Here is a 16694-nt window from a genome sequence, read left to right as displayed (position 1 = left end):
TTCTTGCCTTCTCATCTAACATCAATTAGCGTTCCATCCACCAAAATGACAGGCCATAGAAGGTCTGCAGGAGAGTATGGCCGCAACCCAATTATCCACTTTAATTGATCAATTTTACGCTAATCTTCTGCCCTAATTCTCATACAGAAACACAATTCGCCTACACGGTTCTCCCTTCTCTTTTATCTGCCTAAAAAGATGGTTCATCTAATTTCCAATTTCATGTGTAAATAATGGAATGCCAAAGAGAGTAAGAGACCATATTAAATTATCTTTTAACATAAGATGTACACGTCATTGCAAGTCTGATGGATCGATTAATAAACCATACAAACATAATATTACTTAAATTCACACAAAAAATGAAAATAATAGCCTCTCCTTGGCAATTACTCCACTCTGTCTCTTATAATGTGCAATCCGCACATAATTTAAAACATAAGTATTCCCGTTATATTATTCATGTGTTTTGATCATCGATGATGATAATTTTTTTTTATATCTGAGTGAGAAGGCCACAAAACAAAACATATTAATTCTAGTAGTAGTAGTAGTAGTAGTAGTAGTAGTAGTAGTAGTAGTAGTAGTAGTAGTTGTTGTAGTAGTAGTAGAAGTAGCAGTAGTAGTAGTAGTAGTAGTAGTAGCAGTAGTAGTAGTAGTAGTAGTAGTAGTAGTAGTAGTAGTAGAAGTAGTAGAAGTAGTAGTAGTAGTAGTAGTATGGTATTTATTCAATCAAGAAAAACTGGCAAAACAGTCCAAAGACTGAAAAATCCAGTGTGCAGTATAAACAAAGGCAAAGTACAATATTCAAAATGATGAAACAATAAGTAAAACAGTATGTCACATCGATTATCATATTACAAAAAAAAAATATACCAGGACAAATCAACCAAAAAAGTATTCAAAAAGGAAAATGTTGATCAGAGAAGCATGTTCAGTACAAACGTCAGAAAGTGTGATGCTGTAATTCAAACAGAACATAGCTAGGGCACTAAGTGCTCATTACATGTGCACATAGAATCCTAGATCTCTTCTGAACTCACTGTTTATCTTTATGCAGCATGTATACAGTGTAAGATACCAGTTTGGGATGAAGGATAAATGCAAAAAAGTTAACTCCCCTCTTTTCACAATTTACCAACTTTTTCAATAAAACAGTTTTAAAACAATATTAAAGTGTTTTCTATCTACAAAATTAATGAACTAAAATTTAAGATGATAATGTAATCAAATAGTTCCACATACTTGAGAAACAAAGTAAATAATTAGAGTTATAACTAAACAAAATGTGATGATGTGCACCAACTGTAAATGAAAGTTATATTTTTGGCATTAAAACTATACAGTGATTTAAAAAAAATGACTAGTAAAACAATTTGATGCATGTCTTTATGGATACTTAAAACGTATGCAATGAAGAAGAAGGTGATTTCACACAGGTTCTTCTGTATTTTATCATACAAAATTATATTCAAATTTTGTCAGTGGCGTAATGAGTCAACAATTTTGAGGGGGTAGGATATGGTGTATCACATAGAATTAATAAGAATTTGCCAGCGAGCAAACATTTCAACATTTTTATTTTAGAAATCAAAGTTTGTAATAGATTTTGACATAATATTCGGAAAAAATATATTTCACCCTTGTTCCTTTCCTTTTCTCTTCTTTTTTCTTAGTCGTGAAAAAGCCCGCCCCCTTCATCTATACGCCCATGAATTTTGTCCTCCAAGAAATATATAAATAGGATGACTACAGTACTGATGTCATATGAGTGGAAATCATTGCTGAAGCTTATTACAAGTTATACTTGCTTTGCACACACGAATGAAAATATGAAATAACTACGATTTCATGTAACAGAATAAGAAAAGGGGAGGGAACATGACATCATAAGCGCTGCTAATGCTAACATGTAGTCTAGTTAAAAATTGACTAACTCTTTTCTTTTTTATCAAATTTTGATGAAACTTTCAGCATTTTGCTATTTATTTTACTCTTTTAATACTCTATTTACGTAGAAAGTCATTTTTTAGCCTGGAGTACTCTTTTCATGCATGCTCACACGTTTGACAAGTACTCCAGCCAAATCATCTTTTTATGGTGAAGTTTTAGTATTTTGGATAAGGGGAGAGGATATCATCCACACAAAACATCACAAAAGGCATACACATCCAAATAAACAAACAGTGAACCAAACCTTTTCACATTGTACTTGTTTTATCACCTGAAGTTTAAACAAATTTCAATGACTCCATTAGTGCTATAATTCAAATAATGTAATATGTTGTCTCACTTTCAGTATGTTTTTTTTCCCTTATGTATAATGCAGCAACAACAAAAAACCCCAATAATTCTATAAATAATAAGGCAATAAATTGCAAAGAAAAGAAGAGATATAACAAAACATAATGCCGCATGAATAAGAAGAACCAACCACTTCCATTGACGAGTGGATACCATGCGTGACCATGGGGTCTCGAAAAGCACCCTAAACACGTATTTTCCATATTCTGAAAATGCACCCCTTAAGTATTGGTGTGTGAAACCCTACCCTTAACAAGTATTAGAAACAAAACGATACTCTTGGCAAGTATTCCCTGAATTTAACCCCTAAACAAGTACAGCAATATTTCAATAGTTATGCCACGGACGACGACGGTCGTCGGTTTTACCTACATCATTGGGTTTAGTACAGCCCCACCTCATAACACCTCGCGCAATTTGTACTCTAAATAGTAGTGTTGACACTTAGGGCAAAAAATACACCCTTTATAAAACAGTTTAGTCTTAATTTTATATACCCTCACAAATTTGACCCTAAACATGTAGCTTTCCTATCGAAATTTTTTTCAGTGTTTGTGACACCCTCATTACCTTACATACGTAATGTGCCCTATCTGTTTTTTTTGGTCGCACATGGTATCCGCTTGTCAATGTAAGTGCCCCCCCCCCCCCCCCCCCCCGTATTCTGATAATCAATCCTAGGTTTAGCTCCAGACTAAACAAGAAATGTAGTTCTATTTTAAATACATGCAACATCAACATTTGTTTTAATGATAAGGCCTCCCCCCTCAAAAAAAAAAAGAAGTATATTATCATATTCTTCTCATCTCACAAACAAACTCAATCTTTGGACATCATTTTGCCAAAGGATCAGAATAGTTTTTACATAGTGATTGAGTAGGCATCTTACACTGCATTAACAGTTAGTTAGCCTAGGGTTAAATATACCATGACTGTGGGAATATCTCACAATGTGATAAGGAAATTTGTCAAGAACATATCACATCACATACATAAGGTATGCTCTGTCATCATCACATCAGGCGGTTTCAGACCGCCTCGAAGTTCGCCAGTTCCAGGTATTCTCTGATCAGGAAATTTACCCCGACCAGAAAATACCAGGTATTTTGGCGATGTGAAAGCAAATTACGGGAACTTTTAGCAAAGCGTGTCGTTGGGCGCTGCGGCGTGGGTGGCTGAATCTCGCGCCTTGCCTGCTTATCAGACCATACTGCGCATGCTCGTAACTTCGGGAACTTATCCCGAAGGATGTGTTTCGGGGCGGTGTGGATGCAGGAATAATTAACGGGTATTTTTTAGCCTTAAAAAGTTCTCGTAATTCAACAGGGATTCTTGTGATCGAGGCGGTTTGAAACCACCTATTGATTGTTGGAAAGGCCTAGTTTGTCATAATAGCATCAAGGTCAGAGTTCAATTCAAGGTGCATATAGACTTCAAATTCTACATTTTACAGTTACATGTACAATAGTGGATACAATCATGCTTGTTCAGATGTTTCCCTGTTTTCATTGTGAGTCACAAAATGTGACATAAATGGATATTTCTGACCTTACTGTACCTGCCTGGATATCAGAATACTCAACTTTTAGTTATTTCATAAGAGACAATTTTTTTTTTTCGCTTTATCAGAGTAATGGGTCATTAACATATTGAGTAGGTAAGACAGTGTTTTTTTCTGCCATATCTGCATATATGATACCACTATTTACATTCATACATCCCAACACTCATGAGGACAGGTTCATTTTGCTACATTAACTGGTTACCCATACAACCGAACCTGAGGTATCTCACTCACTGCCTAAATTACACAACAAACCAAGATGCCAGTTAATGAGGGGCTGTTGAAAATCGCTTTCTAGTCCACAACAATTCAATCGCAAAGTCAGCACGATATGTGATATTGCTAATATCGATAACAGTAAAAGGAAAAACAAGTGGAACGCCTATAGCTGTCTCACCTGCATTACGCGATTCGATATAGCAGCAGTGCTGACTTTGAAAACAGCTATTGAATAATTATTCACAAAAGAAAACACTCATTTGATAACATAACACTATGTCCATTGACCGAAAATGATATTTGACCATGATCATGTTACTTAAAAATGTGTGCAAAACAATCATTCATACTTGATTGTCTTTATGTGTATGTTTCATGAACTACATGTGAAGATCTATAACCTTTCTAAGTTATGATGGCAATTAAACAAATACCCGAATATGGCCAAAGTTCATTGACTTTAAATGACCTTTGATCTTGGTCATGTGACCTGAAATGCGCACAGGATGTTCAGGAATATATGACTACTCTTCTGTCCAAGTTTCATGAACTAGATCCATAAACTTTTAATTTCCACAATTCCACAAATACCCCCAACGTTATCAAAGATCATTGACCCTAAATGACATAACTTCGGAAGGTTTCCATGGCAAAGAAGAATAGTGTAGTAGGTTTCATGGTACACCATGTATCTTTTTTGGGCAATGCTGGCTATGAAGAGGACTATCCAATCTCTACATTTTGACAAGTGAGTTCTTGTTGTCTTCCGGAATGACCTTTGCCCTTGGTCATGTGACCAAAAATGTAATGGTAATGTGAGCTGAAAATCAGGCAGGGTCTAAAGTAATACACTATTACTTTTATGTCTCAGTTTCATGAACTAGGTCCATATACTTTCAAAGTTATGTCGACATTTCAAAAACTTAACCTTGGTTAAGATTTCGATATCTATTCCCCAAGCATGGCAAAATTTCATTGACCCTTAAGTGACCTTTGACCTTGGTAATGTGACCTGAAACTCAGGCAGGATCTTCAGTGATACACTATTACCCTTATGTCCAAGTTTCATGAACTAGGTCCACATACTTTCTAGGTTATGATGACTTTTCAAAAACTTAACGTTGGTTAAGATTTCAATGTTGACAATGCCATTGTCGGAAAAGCGGCGCCTATAGTCTCCTTCTGCTGTGTCGGCGAGACAAAAAAAAGGATCAGAATATTTTTAGAATTGGGTGGATTACACATAGGCCAAATGATCTCTTTCTCAAGACATTAAGTCAATCATTAAATGGATGCGTGACTCATTTGGTGTGATTTCGTGGCAGGTGCCAATTTAGGATGAATATTAAAACCAATCCTATTTGCTAGAAGGTATAAGGTGGTCAAAATTTTAACCCTAAAAAGACTGGGGGGGCTGGTTCAGCCCCCCCTCGACATTTTTCGCGATAAATCTGCCGCGCAAAATTTTTTGACCGCGTCGCTCGCTGACTTTTTACTTTCAAGTCTCGCGCAACTTTTGAGACCAAAATTGTGACCCCCGGGTACGCGGTTCGGAAAGTACGCAACATTTCGTAAGTGCATGCAGACCCAAAATTACTCAAAAACATGAATTTGTGTACAAATCCAATGCAAATTGTGTTTAGCCAAAATTCATAAATGTATCATTATTTTTCCTTTTACTGCTTAAAATCAATTAATTTTATCTTTTTTATGGTCAAAATGAAGTCCCCAACAATTTCCATTGAGAAAACAATAAAAAACAAAAAGTCGAAAAACAAAGAAATTTAGAAAACAATAGAATACATAAGAAAATAAATGTGATGTTGAAATTTTTAAAAAATAAATTTGATCAGGTGCCTATCTAGAGTATGTGAAACAAAAATTAGCATTTCAGGGGCATTATTTTATTAATTAGAGCAAACTTATGATTTTATGCATAAATTAGCATAATAAATGAAACATGAGATTTTTTGCAGAATTTGATGTTATAGTTTTGTAGATAATGCCATGGGTAACGCGTGTGCCAATTTTCGCTGCGATCTCGCGATCGACGGCCAAGATCATAAGGGGGGGCTGAATCAGTCCGCCCCCCCCCCCGTCTTCTTAGGCGTCTAAATAGCCCAGTTTATTTAGGGTTAAAGATGTGTACATTCCAAATATAATTATACAGTAAGAATTTTCATCTGATGTTTTAATATTTGTTTCTTTCTTGGTCACATGTGGGCAAAGCTATGGGAGCTCATAGAAACTTGCCAGAAATAATTTTGTAGAGATGTAATATACACTACATGACTAACCTGTGTTTGCATTTTGCCATCTTGCGCTTGAGCCGTCACATAGTCGACTTCCTGTCTTATTGCTTCTAAACCCTGTTAAAGAATGCAAGCAATGGATGATAAAGTGGATGAAGACTCAAGAATATATTACAGTCAAAAGTCTTCAGTAACTTATACAGAGGCTCTAAGAGTGGCGTAAAGGCAAACAAAAGAAGTGTAGCCCTATAATCAGCCCAGTTTGCTGTTAATTAGACACTGCTATCAACTCTTTCTATGCGTACTTCACACAAATGCACACTTTGTGCCATCCAAGTGTGCATTTCACACTCTATTGCATTTATCTTTACCATAATATTATATATGTCTAAAATAAAGTATTATTTACCAAATTTCTGTTCATTGTTTTCCAAAAATGCTATATAGTCAGAATGCTTGTAAAATTCTCTATACATTAACTTCTAGGTGAAACATTTCCCATCAAAATGTTGCAGTGAAAAGTTAAAGCAAGGTGAATTGAGCAAGTCCATACTACGTACCATCTAGGACGGAGTATAAAAAAAATGCCTGAGTACAGTCTCTAGCAGCAGCAGGTAGCATTCTAGATGTCTCTATAATATTTTTGTACTTACCTTAGTATTTGCTGCATTGATGATGGGAGTTATTGTTCCATAGTCAGAAGTCACTGCAATATTTACATCCACGTTGTGGTATCTGAGGCAAAGAAAAACAGAATATTGCAGTGTACGAACGATTGAAATCATTTTCAGACTATCACTTGGAATAATTTTTGCAACACTACTATTGTACCTGGATCCTGTTTCATAATGAATTGTTATAGTAACAAATGTAAAATTGCTCTAACAATTTTACCATCAGCCAATCATATTGAATTATTTCAGGAGCTTTTAAAGGAAAAGTCCACCCCAACAAAAACTTGATTTGAATAAAAAGAGAAAAATTCAACAAGCATAACACTGAAATTTCATCAAAATCGGATGTAAAATAAGAAAGTTATGGCATTTTAAAGTTTCGCTTATTTTCAACAAAATAGTTATATGTACGAGCCAGTTACATCCAAATGAGAGAGTTGATGACATCACTCACTATTTTTTTTGTATTTTATTATATGAAATAGGAGATAATTTTATTTTCTCGTCATTGTCATGTGAAATTAAGTTTCATTCCTCCCTGAAGACATGGAATTCCATTATTTTAACATTTTGTGCTTCAGGCAAGGAGGTCCTAATCGTCGAATTCATAGAAAATAAAATATTGTATAATTCAAACCATAAAAAACAAAAGAAATAGTGAGTGAGTGAAATCATTGACTCTCTCATTTGGATGTAACTGGCTCGTTCTTATAACTATTTTGTTGAAAATAAGCGAAAGTTTGAAATGTCATAACTTTCTTATTTCACATCCGATTTTGATGGAATTTTCAGCATTGTGCTTGTCTGATTTTTCTCTATTGATTCAAATCAACATTTTTCTGAGGTGGACTTGACCTTTAATGTTATTGCAAATTTTAAATTATAAAAAGTTTTAGAAGACAGGGCCCGGCATTAGCGACCACATGTGTCTACAAATACTATACATTTCGTTTCTCAGATGATCTTGGTAGGTTTGCATAGTGGAGTTTATAACGTGGAGAAGGTTTACGGTTCACCATGTGTAATATGAAGAAGGGAATGGAATACAGGCAGAAAGATTGAAATGGAAAGACGAGATAGTAAAAAAAGAAAAAATTAGAAAAGAATAAAGTATTCTTTTCTTGAAAGAGGGCCGAGTCCTGAAAAGGACTGTAAACCACTCTTCACTTCAACCTGCTACCACTGAAACCATTGCTACTCAAGCCACATTCAGCTCATCTCATCTGGTTTACAGTCCTTTTCAGAATTTCACTCACTTTCAAGAAAAGAATACTCCTAATTTTCTGTTTTCATCCTATCTTGTCTTTCCATTTCAATCTTTCTGCCTGAATTTCCTTCCCTTCTTCATGTTACACATGGTGAACCGTAAACCTTCTCCACGTTATTTGGTTTCTCTTTCTTAATATTCCCATTGAAACATGTATTACAAGAATCTTTCTATAAGGACCACCTGGTCATAAAGATCACTTTTCTTTTCTACCCTGGATGGTCTTTATAAAGGTTTCACTTTATCACATTGGGCGAATTCAAGTACACAGTGTTTGGTGTTGAGAGCATGAAAAGGCTGCTAAACCGAGCTCTAACACCGAGCTGAATTCAGTGGAGCGATATCAATCGCATTATCGATGGCCTTTGACGTCACACCTCTGCGCTGCGCTGCTGATCATCTCAACTTTACGCGAAAAATTATTGATAACGAAAGTGAAATTGGGAAGAAATCACAATAAAATCTTATTATACACAGGTTAAAATCAGGGTAAAAATAAAAAAACGTAAATATTTTTCATTAAAATGTTTCATAGTGAGCTTCAGTTCATCAACATTTACACCAACACCAAACTTGAAATCACCATTTTCTCAATTCCTAGGGGGTTGGTGTTGGTGAATGAGGAAATTACATGTACCTGTAGATCGTCAACACCAGCTGCAATGCTCGGTTTTCAACACCAGCGCTCGACACAAACTGCCGGAAATACATCATATTTTCCAAGCTCAATCCCAACACCAACAACAGATTTCAACGCCATACTTGAAATCACCCATTATGGGTCACGGGTTTCTTTGGTATGGTATATACCGGTAATTCATCTTCATAAATTCTCTTAGAGAGGAAATCAAGCAGTGGGTGCAAAGTTTCATAAATCGTGGTGATAATACTGTCGTAAAGGCAGATTATTTAGCGTTTTCATGGGGAATTTGACACAATTCAGAAAATAAATCATCCAAAGTAGAATCCTGGGCCCCATCTTACAAAGAGTTAGGATTGATCCAATCAATCGTAACTCTATGGAAATCCATCAGTGTCATAATTTTTTTCTACAGGAAATTTGCAAAATATCCTTTGTAAACAAAGAAGAACACACCAAATTGTTAAGAAATCAATGACTTTATGGATATACATTCATATCTAGATTTTTTTTAACAAACATTCATAATGGATGTTGATGCTGCTGGCCATCCATAGTTGCAATTGATCTGATCAATCACAACTCTTTGTAAGACGGGGCCCCTGGGGCCCGTAACACAAAGCTTCGCAATGATCGTAGAACATTTTTCTATTGATTCCATTGACTACTATGTACAATCAATCGTGAAAATAAAGCGTACGATCAATCGCTATTCTTTGTGTTACGGGACCAAGGACCAGGGCCTAATTGGTTTAAAGTTACTATTTTAGTAACTTTGCCATCCAATGGTATTTTCCTGAACTCCTTAATGTTTGATTGGCTGTCATTCCTTGTGGAAGCGCCGTGGTGTAGCGGTTCTGACTATCGCCTTGTAATCGGAGGGTCATGTGTTCGAATCCCACCATGGCCTAGTGTCCTTTAGCAAGGCACCCAGGTGCTAATTGGGTACCGGTAGGAAACAACCGTCATTGTGGTTGGTTTAGCAATTTTACGCCTAACAGGATGATTAAAATGCTATGAATCCAGTAACCGAGTAATAATAATTGTGAAATGCTTTGAGCAGTGGTAAATTGATAAAGCGCTATATAAATACCAATCATTATTATTGCCACGGTAGATAACATCAGATGGTAAAGATGCTATAACATTTATGCAACTGGTCCCAGGACTTAACTGAGATGTTCAATGGTAAACTCCTCCAACTTGCAACTCTTGAATTTTGACCTTGCCCCACATTTCAAGGCACTGCACCTCCATGTGAACCATAATCACATCATGTAGGGTATCATTTTAAAAATAATTAAATTTTGAATGATATCAAAAATGCAGTGTGTAACATTGGGATTTGGGATAAAATGGCCAAACTCAGATTTCCAAACATTTTTTTGAGGAGTTTAGGTATAAGAACAGTGGTGGTGGTGGTTGTGGTGAAGGTGGTGGTGTGGTGGTGGTAGTTGTAGTTGATGTGGTTGTTATGTTAGTGGTGGCAGATGTGTGGTGGTGGTAGTACTCACTGCCTGATCTTGTCTCCAAACCAAGCTGAGTTAGCATCAGGGATCTTCTGACAAGACAATGCAGCAGCCTTGATAACAAATTCATTGAGAGTTATAGGGCTCTCCTCGCTAACCATCGTATTCAAACTGCCTTGTAACCTGTCACATAAATATAAAGATAAACAGTTCACTCTGGACCCTGTTTCATATTAACACTAATCGTCGCCTTCCCGCACAAAGGCCGTTAGCGCACACTGTTCACTGCACGATAACAGTCCTTCCGCGGGAAGGTGATGTGCAGTGTGCGCTAACTGCCTTTATATGGGAAGACAACACGCAGTGCACGCTAACAGCCTTTGTGTGGGAAGGCGACAACTTATAATCAACAATTAATGCAACAATTTTTACGATCAATTTCCTCCATCCAATCTTTCAATAGATAGAAACATCCTTGAAAAGAGCATACATATACAATGGTGCTAAAAAGTTAGTGCACCAGAAAATGCACTCCCTATGCTGAGTGTTGAATGTAGACAACACTACAATGTTCGGCGAGCCCAGAGAAACCAACTTCATTGAAAGTAATATCTTATCAACCTGACTTCACAATTAACTATCTAAAAGATGGCAGAAACTGAACCCTTTCACTGTATGTTTATCTTCTAGTGGGTTTCACTAACTGTGTATCAACACTGTACATGTAGGACGGTAATGCATCTAGTGGTTCCTGTATAGTGGACTCTAGCTCATCTCCTCAAATCTCTTTCTCACGCACGTATCACTGCCTATCTCTATAAAAATGTCACAGTCTGTGATCTCACACTGAGTCACAGACATTCTCACGCATAGCTGGTCTTTGCAACTTTAAAACTGAGTGACATTGTTATCAACTAGTCATCAACAAAGTCATTCGAGAAGACCATAGACAGAACCATCTAATCATCCCTGCAGCCAATGGGTTTTTCTTAGAATCGGACTCACCTCTCTTGCACTTCCCTTACTCTCTATTGCAAGTGTATCAGCTTGATCCATTACTTCTTACCAATAACTACAGTACTTGTATAACTAAACATGATTATTCTAGAATATGAATTTATTCCTAAACCTGACTTTAACCTTGACTTGTATTTCAAATACTTGTGTATTGTAATTTTTTAGTGTACCATGTATACCTGAGGCTGAGTTGGAATTATTTCCTCATGTTGACATGTTTTTTCATCATCTTTTGTTTTGTTCTGTGTATCTTTGTTCTGTGTAGATACGTTATATTGTGTGTAAACCAGTAAAAGATGAATTTGTTCTGTGTAGATACGTTATATTGTGTGTAAACCAGTGAAAGATGAATTTGTTCTGTGTAGATACGTTATATTGTGTGTAAACCAGTGAAAGATGAATTTGTTCTGTGTAGATACGTTATATTGTGTGTAAACCAGTGAAAGATGAATTTGTTCTGTGTAGATACGTTATATTGTGTGTAAACCAGTGAAAGATGAATTTGTTCTGTGTAGATACGTTATATTGTGTGTAAACCAGTGAAAGATGAATTTGTTCTGTGTAGATACGTTATATTGTGTGTAAACCAGTGAAAGATGAATTTGTTCTGTGTAGATACGTTATATTGTGTGTAAACCAGTGAAAGATGAATTTGTTCTGTGTAGATACGTTATATTGTGTGTAAACCAGTGAAAGATGAATTTGTTCTGTGTAGAAACGTTATATTGTGTGTAAACCAGTGAAAGATGAATTTGTTCTGTGTAGATACGTTATATTGTGTGTAAACCAGTGAAAGATGAATTTGTTCTGTGTAGATACGTTATATTGTGTGTAAACCAGTGAAAGATGAATTTGTTCTGTGTAGATACGTTATATTGTGTGTAAACCAGTGAAAGATGAATTTGTTCTGTGTAGATACGTTATATTGTGTGTAAACCAGTGAAAGATGAATTTGTTCTGTGTAGATACGTTATATTGTGTGTAAACCAGTGAAAGATGAATTTGTTCTGTGTAGATACGTTATATTGTGTGTAAACCAGTGAAAGATGAATTTGTTCTGTGTAGATACGTTATATTGTGTGTAAACCAGTGAAAGATGAATTTGTTCTGTGTAGATACGTTATATTGTGTGTAAACCAGTGAAAGATGAATTTGTTCTGTGTAGATACGTTATATTGTGTGTAAACCAGTGAAAGATGAATTTGTTCTGTGTAGATACGTTATATTGTGTGTAAACCAGTGAAAGATGAATTTGTTCTGTGTAGATACGTTATATTGTGTGTAAACCAGTGAAAGATGAATTTGTTCTGTGTAGAAACGTTATATTGTGTGTAAACCAGTGAAAGATGAATTTGTTCTGTGTAGATACGTTATATTGTGTGTAAACCAGTGAAAGATGAATTTGTTCTGTGTAGATACGTTATATTGTGTGTAAACCAGTGAAAGATGAATTTGTTCTGTGTAGATACGTTATATTGTGTGTAAACCAGTGAAAGATGAATTTGTTCTGTGTAGATACGTTATATTGTGTGTAAACCAATGAAAGATGAATTTGTTCTGTGTAGATACGTTATATTGTGTGTAAACCAGTGAAAGATGAATTTGTTCTGTGTAGAAACTTTATTTTGTGTGTAAACCAGTGAAAGATGAATTTGTTCTGTGTAGAATCGTTATATTGTGTGTAAACCAGTGAAAGATGAATTTGTTCTGTGTAGATACGTTATATTGTGTGTAAACCAGTGAAAGATGAATTTGTTCTGGGTAGATACGTTATATTGTGTGTAAACCAGTGAAAGATGAATTTGTTCTGTGTAGTAAGGTTATATTGTGTGTAAACCAGTGAAAGATGAATTTGTTCTGTGTAGATATGTTATATTGTGTGTAAACCAGTGAAAGATGAATTTGTTCTGTGTAGATATGTTATATTGTGTGTAAACCAGTGAAAGATGAATTTGTTCTGTGTAGATACGTTATATTGTGTGTAAACCAGTGAAAGATGAATTTGTTCTGTGTAGAAACGTTATATTGTGTGTAAACCAGTGAAAGATGAATTTGTTCTGTGTAGATACGTTATATTGTGTGTAAACCAGTGAAAGATGAATTTGTTCTATGTAGATACGTTATATTGTGTGTAAACCAGTGAAAGATGAATTTGTTCTGTGTAGATACGTTATATTGTGTGTAAACCAGTGAAAGATGAATTTGTTCTGTGTAGATATGTTATATTGTGTGTAAACCAGTGAAAGATGAATTTGTTCTGTGTAGAAACGTTATATTGTGTGTAAACCAGTGAAAGATGAATTTGTTCTGTGTAGATACGTTATATTGTGTGTAAACCAGTGAAAGATGAATTTGTTCTGTGTAGATATGTTATATTGTGTGTAAACCAGTGAAAGATGAATTTGTTCTGTGTAGAAACGTTATATTGTGTGTAAACCAGTGAAAGATGAATTTGTTCTGTGTAGATACGTTATATTGTGTGTAAACCAGTGAAAGATGAATTTGCTCTGTGTAGATACGTTATATTGTGTGTAAACCAGTAAAAGATGAATTTGTTCTGTGTAGATACGTTATATTGTGTGTAAACCAGTGAAAGATGAATTTCCTTTTAATATGGACAATAAAATTATTCAATTCGATTCAATTCAATTTATGCCCAATGGGGCCCTGAATCGCTATCATATGATATATATCCAGATAAAAAAATAAAAATGATTAATTCATATACTACAAAATATTACTGAATGGCCAAGATTTGACCAACTTTCTATACACTTGCCTGAGTACTGAGCCTACATCTATGTCAGCCATGAGATAGTAATGGGGTATTGTCTGTTTAGAATACACTGCAGCATTAGCTTGCTCCTGAAGAGAAATGGGAGAGACAAAATGAATTCTCATTCTACGAGTTCAACTTGCAGTTACACTATACAAATACCAAGCACCACTTTTCAAAGGAGGTGCCTTATCATAACTATGGAAAGCCAGCCAAGCTATAATTCGTCATTTATATATACAGTGCGTCCCAGAATAAACGAAACCGAGATTGATCGATGATTTATCATAAATTATTCTTCATCAAATTTCATAAATGACCCATTATTTTAAAGCTTAGGGTCTCCTCTTTTATTTGAGGAAATCAATATGACCCGTACGTCAGGTATGAGTAAGCAAAACAATTATAAGAGAAGAAACCAAAAAGCCGTTTGGCGAGCGGTATCTGAAGTTTTCTTTAAAGTTTACATATTCAGAAAGTTCATTTCCTGCCCTTTAATATGACACCACAACCAATAAAGATGCCTAAGAAATAAGAAAGTTATATTCATTTTAACAAGTGCTTGCAATTCAATACTTTCATTCAACAAACTCGTATGATAGTCATTTTCAGCTAGCTTGATTAACATCGACCAACCAGTTCCTTTCATTACCGATCATCCATGCATAAATTCTTTTGTTACCTCTGTCTAGTGCGAGGAAAGGCAACAGTCAAACAAATTTATCGAATGAAATTATTGAAATGCAAGCACCGTTTCAAACGAACATAACTTTCTTATTTCTGAAGCATTTTTATTGGTTGTGGTGTCATATGAAAGGGCAGGAAATGAACCTATCGAATATGTAAATTTTAAAGAGAATGTCAGATATCGCTCGCCAAATGACTTTTTGGTTTCCTCTCTGTAAATTGTTTTTACATATTCATGCGTGACTTATGGCTTATATTGATTCCTTCAAATGAATGAGGAGACCCTAAGTTTTAAAATGATGGGTCATTTATGAAATTCGATTAAGAATAAGTTATGATAAATCATCGATCAATCTCGGTTTCGTTTATTCTGGGATGCACTGTACAGGTTATCACTACCATTACTGCAAGTTTTCTGCAATGGGGATCAGTGTTTCCATTGTACAAAGAATTGCAATCAATGCAGCTCCAAAGGTCAAACACAACTTTATTCTCAACCTATCAACTCCATGCATTTGGGACTTGCATTATTTTTTTTCTCTCGTCACATTTGTGAACTCTACAATAGCATGGACCACTTGATACAAGACCATGTAAAGGAAGAATAACTGAAAGGAGAAATACATACCATTCTGAGAGCGTCTACTGGTATATCAGTGAAACCAGCCCCTGGGACTGCAGCTGGCATAGGTACCGCAGCTCCTGGTACGTAAGATTCTATGTCTGCCTTCACGATACGCCCACCCGGACCAGTCCCTTGAAGACTCTAGAGTGAGAATGAAAATTAAGGTACATACATGTATCTATTTATTTCATTACACCAGTGATTTGTATCATATACAATTTCATTATATGGAAAAAAAAATATAATAATGATCATAGTAAATTTCTATTTATACTACAAAGGTACCCTTGGCACAAATAGATTATTATTCAACAAGAACAATGGTCAGAGTAAAAACAACATATATAAGAAATTACAGCTACATATGCATAGCATAATACAGATCAATTATTGTGGTGGGCCTACATTTAATAATCAGCCTTAAAATATATACATAAACTCAATTCATTATTTGGGACAAATTAAATGAAACTATATTGAGTTGACAGAAATAGGATATAAAAAATAACTCACAAAAATGTCTTGAAAGGAAAGTAAAATATTATCATACAGATTGTTAATCAAAGAGAGCCCACTGACTTCAGAATCATGAGATGATAACAGGCTTTATACAGTGATCTTGTTATATATTTTATTTGCGATATAAAGATTGAATGGACTTAAATTGATTTCATCAAGAATAGCCATTTGTAAACGTCACAAAATGATTTCTTGATCTCCCTGTCAAAAAGTAGGATTAAATGATAAAATGGCTTATCATCTGTAGGTCAACATACCCTGGCTAAACTGTCCACGTGGGTACTTCATAAAGCTGTTCGCTAGTTACAAACAACTTCAGGAATGACTGGTGATTGTGCAGCATTGTGGCCCAGTGGATTATTAGTCTCTGGACTTTGAAATAGAAGGCCGTTTGGGTTCAGATCCCAGCCATGGCATAATTTCCATTGGCAAAAAATTGATCTACAATGTGCGGCACTCAACCCAGGTGAGGTAAATGCATATCAAGAGAAAGTAATTCTTCACAAAGCTGATAGCAACAGTGCTATATAAGAGCACCTTGAGTACCTAAAAATGTAGATATGTGTGCTATACAAATTTCCTTCACTATTATCATCCTATTTTATAGTATGTGATGCACAACAGATTTTCATTACTGTTGATTAAGTTTAAAGAATGTATAATCAGTTGTTGTAAAGTCGC

General features: G+C 35.3%; 1 protein-coding gene across 1 annotated transcript in view; it reads right to left on the bottom strand.

Annotated features, from left to right (window-relative positions):
* Positions 1-16694, bottom strand: part of LOC121416042 (dihydrolipoyllysine-residue acetyltransferase component of pyruvate dehydrogenase complex, mitochondrial-like) — a 35532-nt gene that overhangs the window by 9089 nt on the left and 9749 nt on the right. Inside the window, exons 7-11 of the mRNA XM_041609484.1 lie at positions 15498-15635; positions 14186-14271; positions 10435-10572; positions 6993-7074; positions 6385-6456 (exon numbers count right to left, since the gene is read on the bottom strand). Coding sequence (XP_041465418.1) covers positions 6385-6456; positions 6993-7074; positions 10435-10572; positions 14186-14271; positions 15498-15635 — 516 coding nt within the window. The remainder of the gene's footprint in view (positions 1-6384; positions 6457-6992; positions 7075-10434; positions 10573-14185; positions 14272-15497; positions 15636-16694) is intronic.

The sequence above is a fragment of the Lytechinus variegatus genome, chromosome 1 (assembly GCF_018143015.1).
Source record: "Lytechinus variegatus isolate NC3 chromosome 1, Lvar_3.0, whole genome shotgun sequence".
NCBI lineage: Eukaryota > Metazoa > Echinodermata > Echinoidea > Temnopleuroida > Toxopneustidae > Lytechinus > Lytechinus variegatus.
This window is presented reverse-complemented; position numbering and strand designations above follow the sequence as displayed.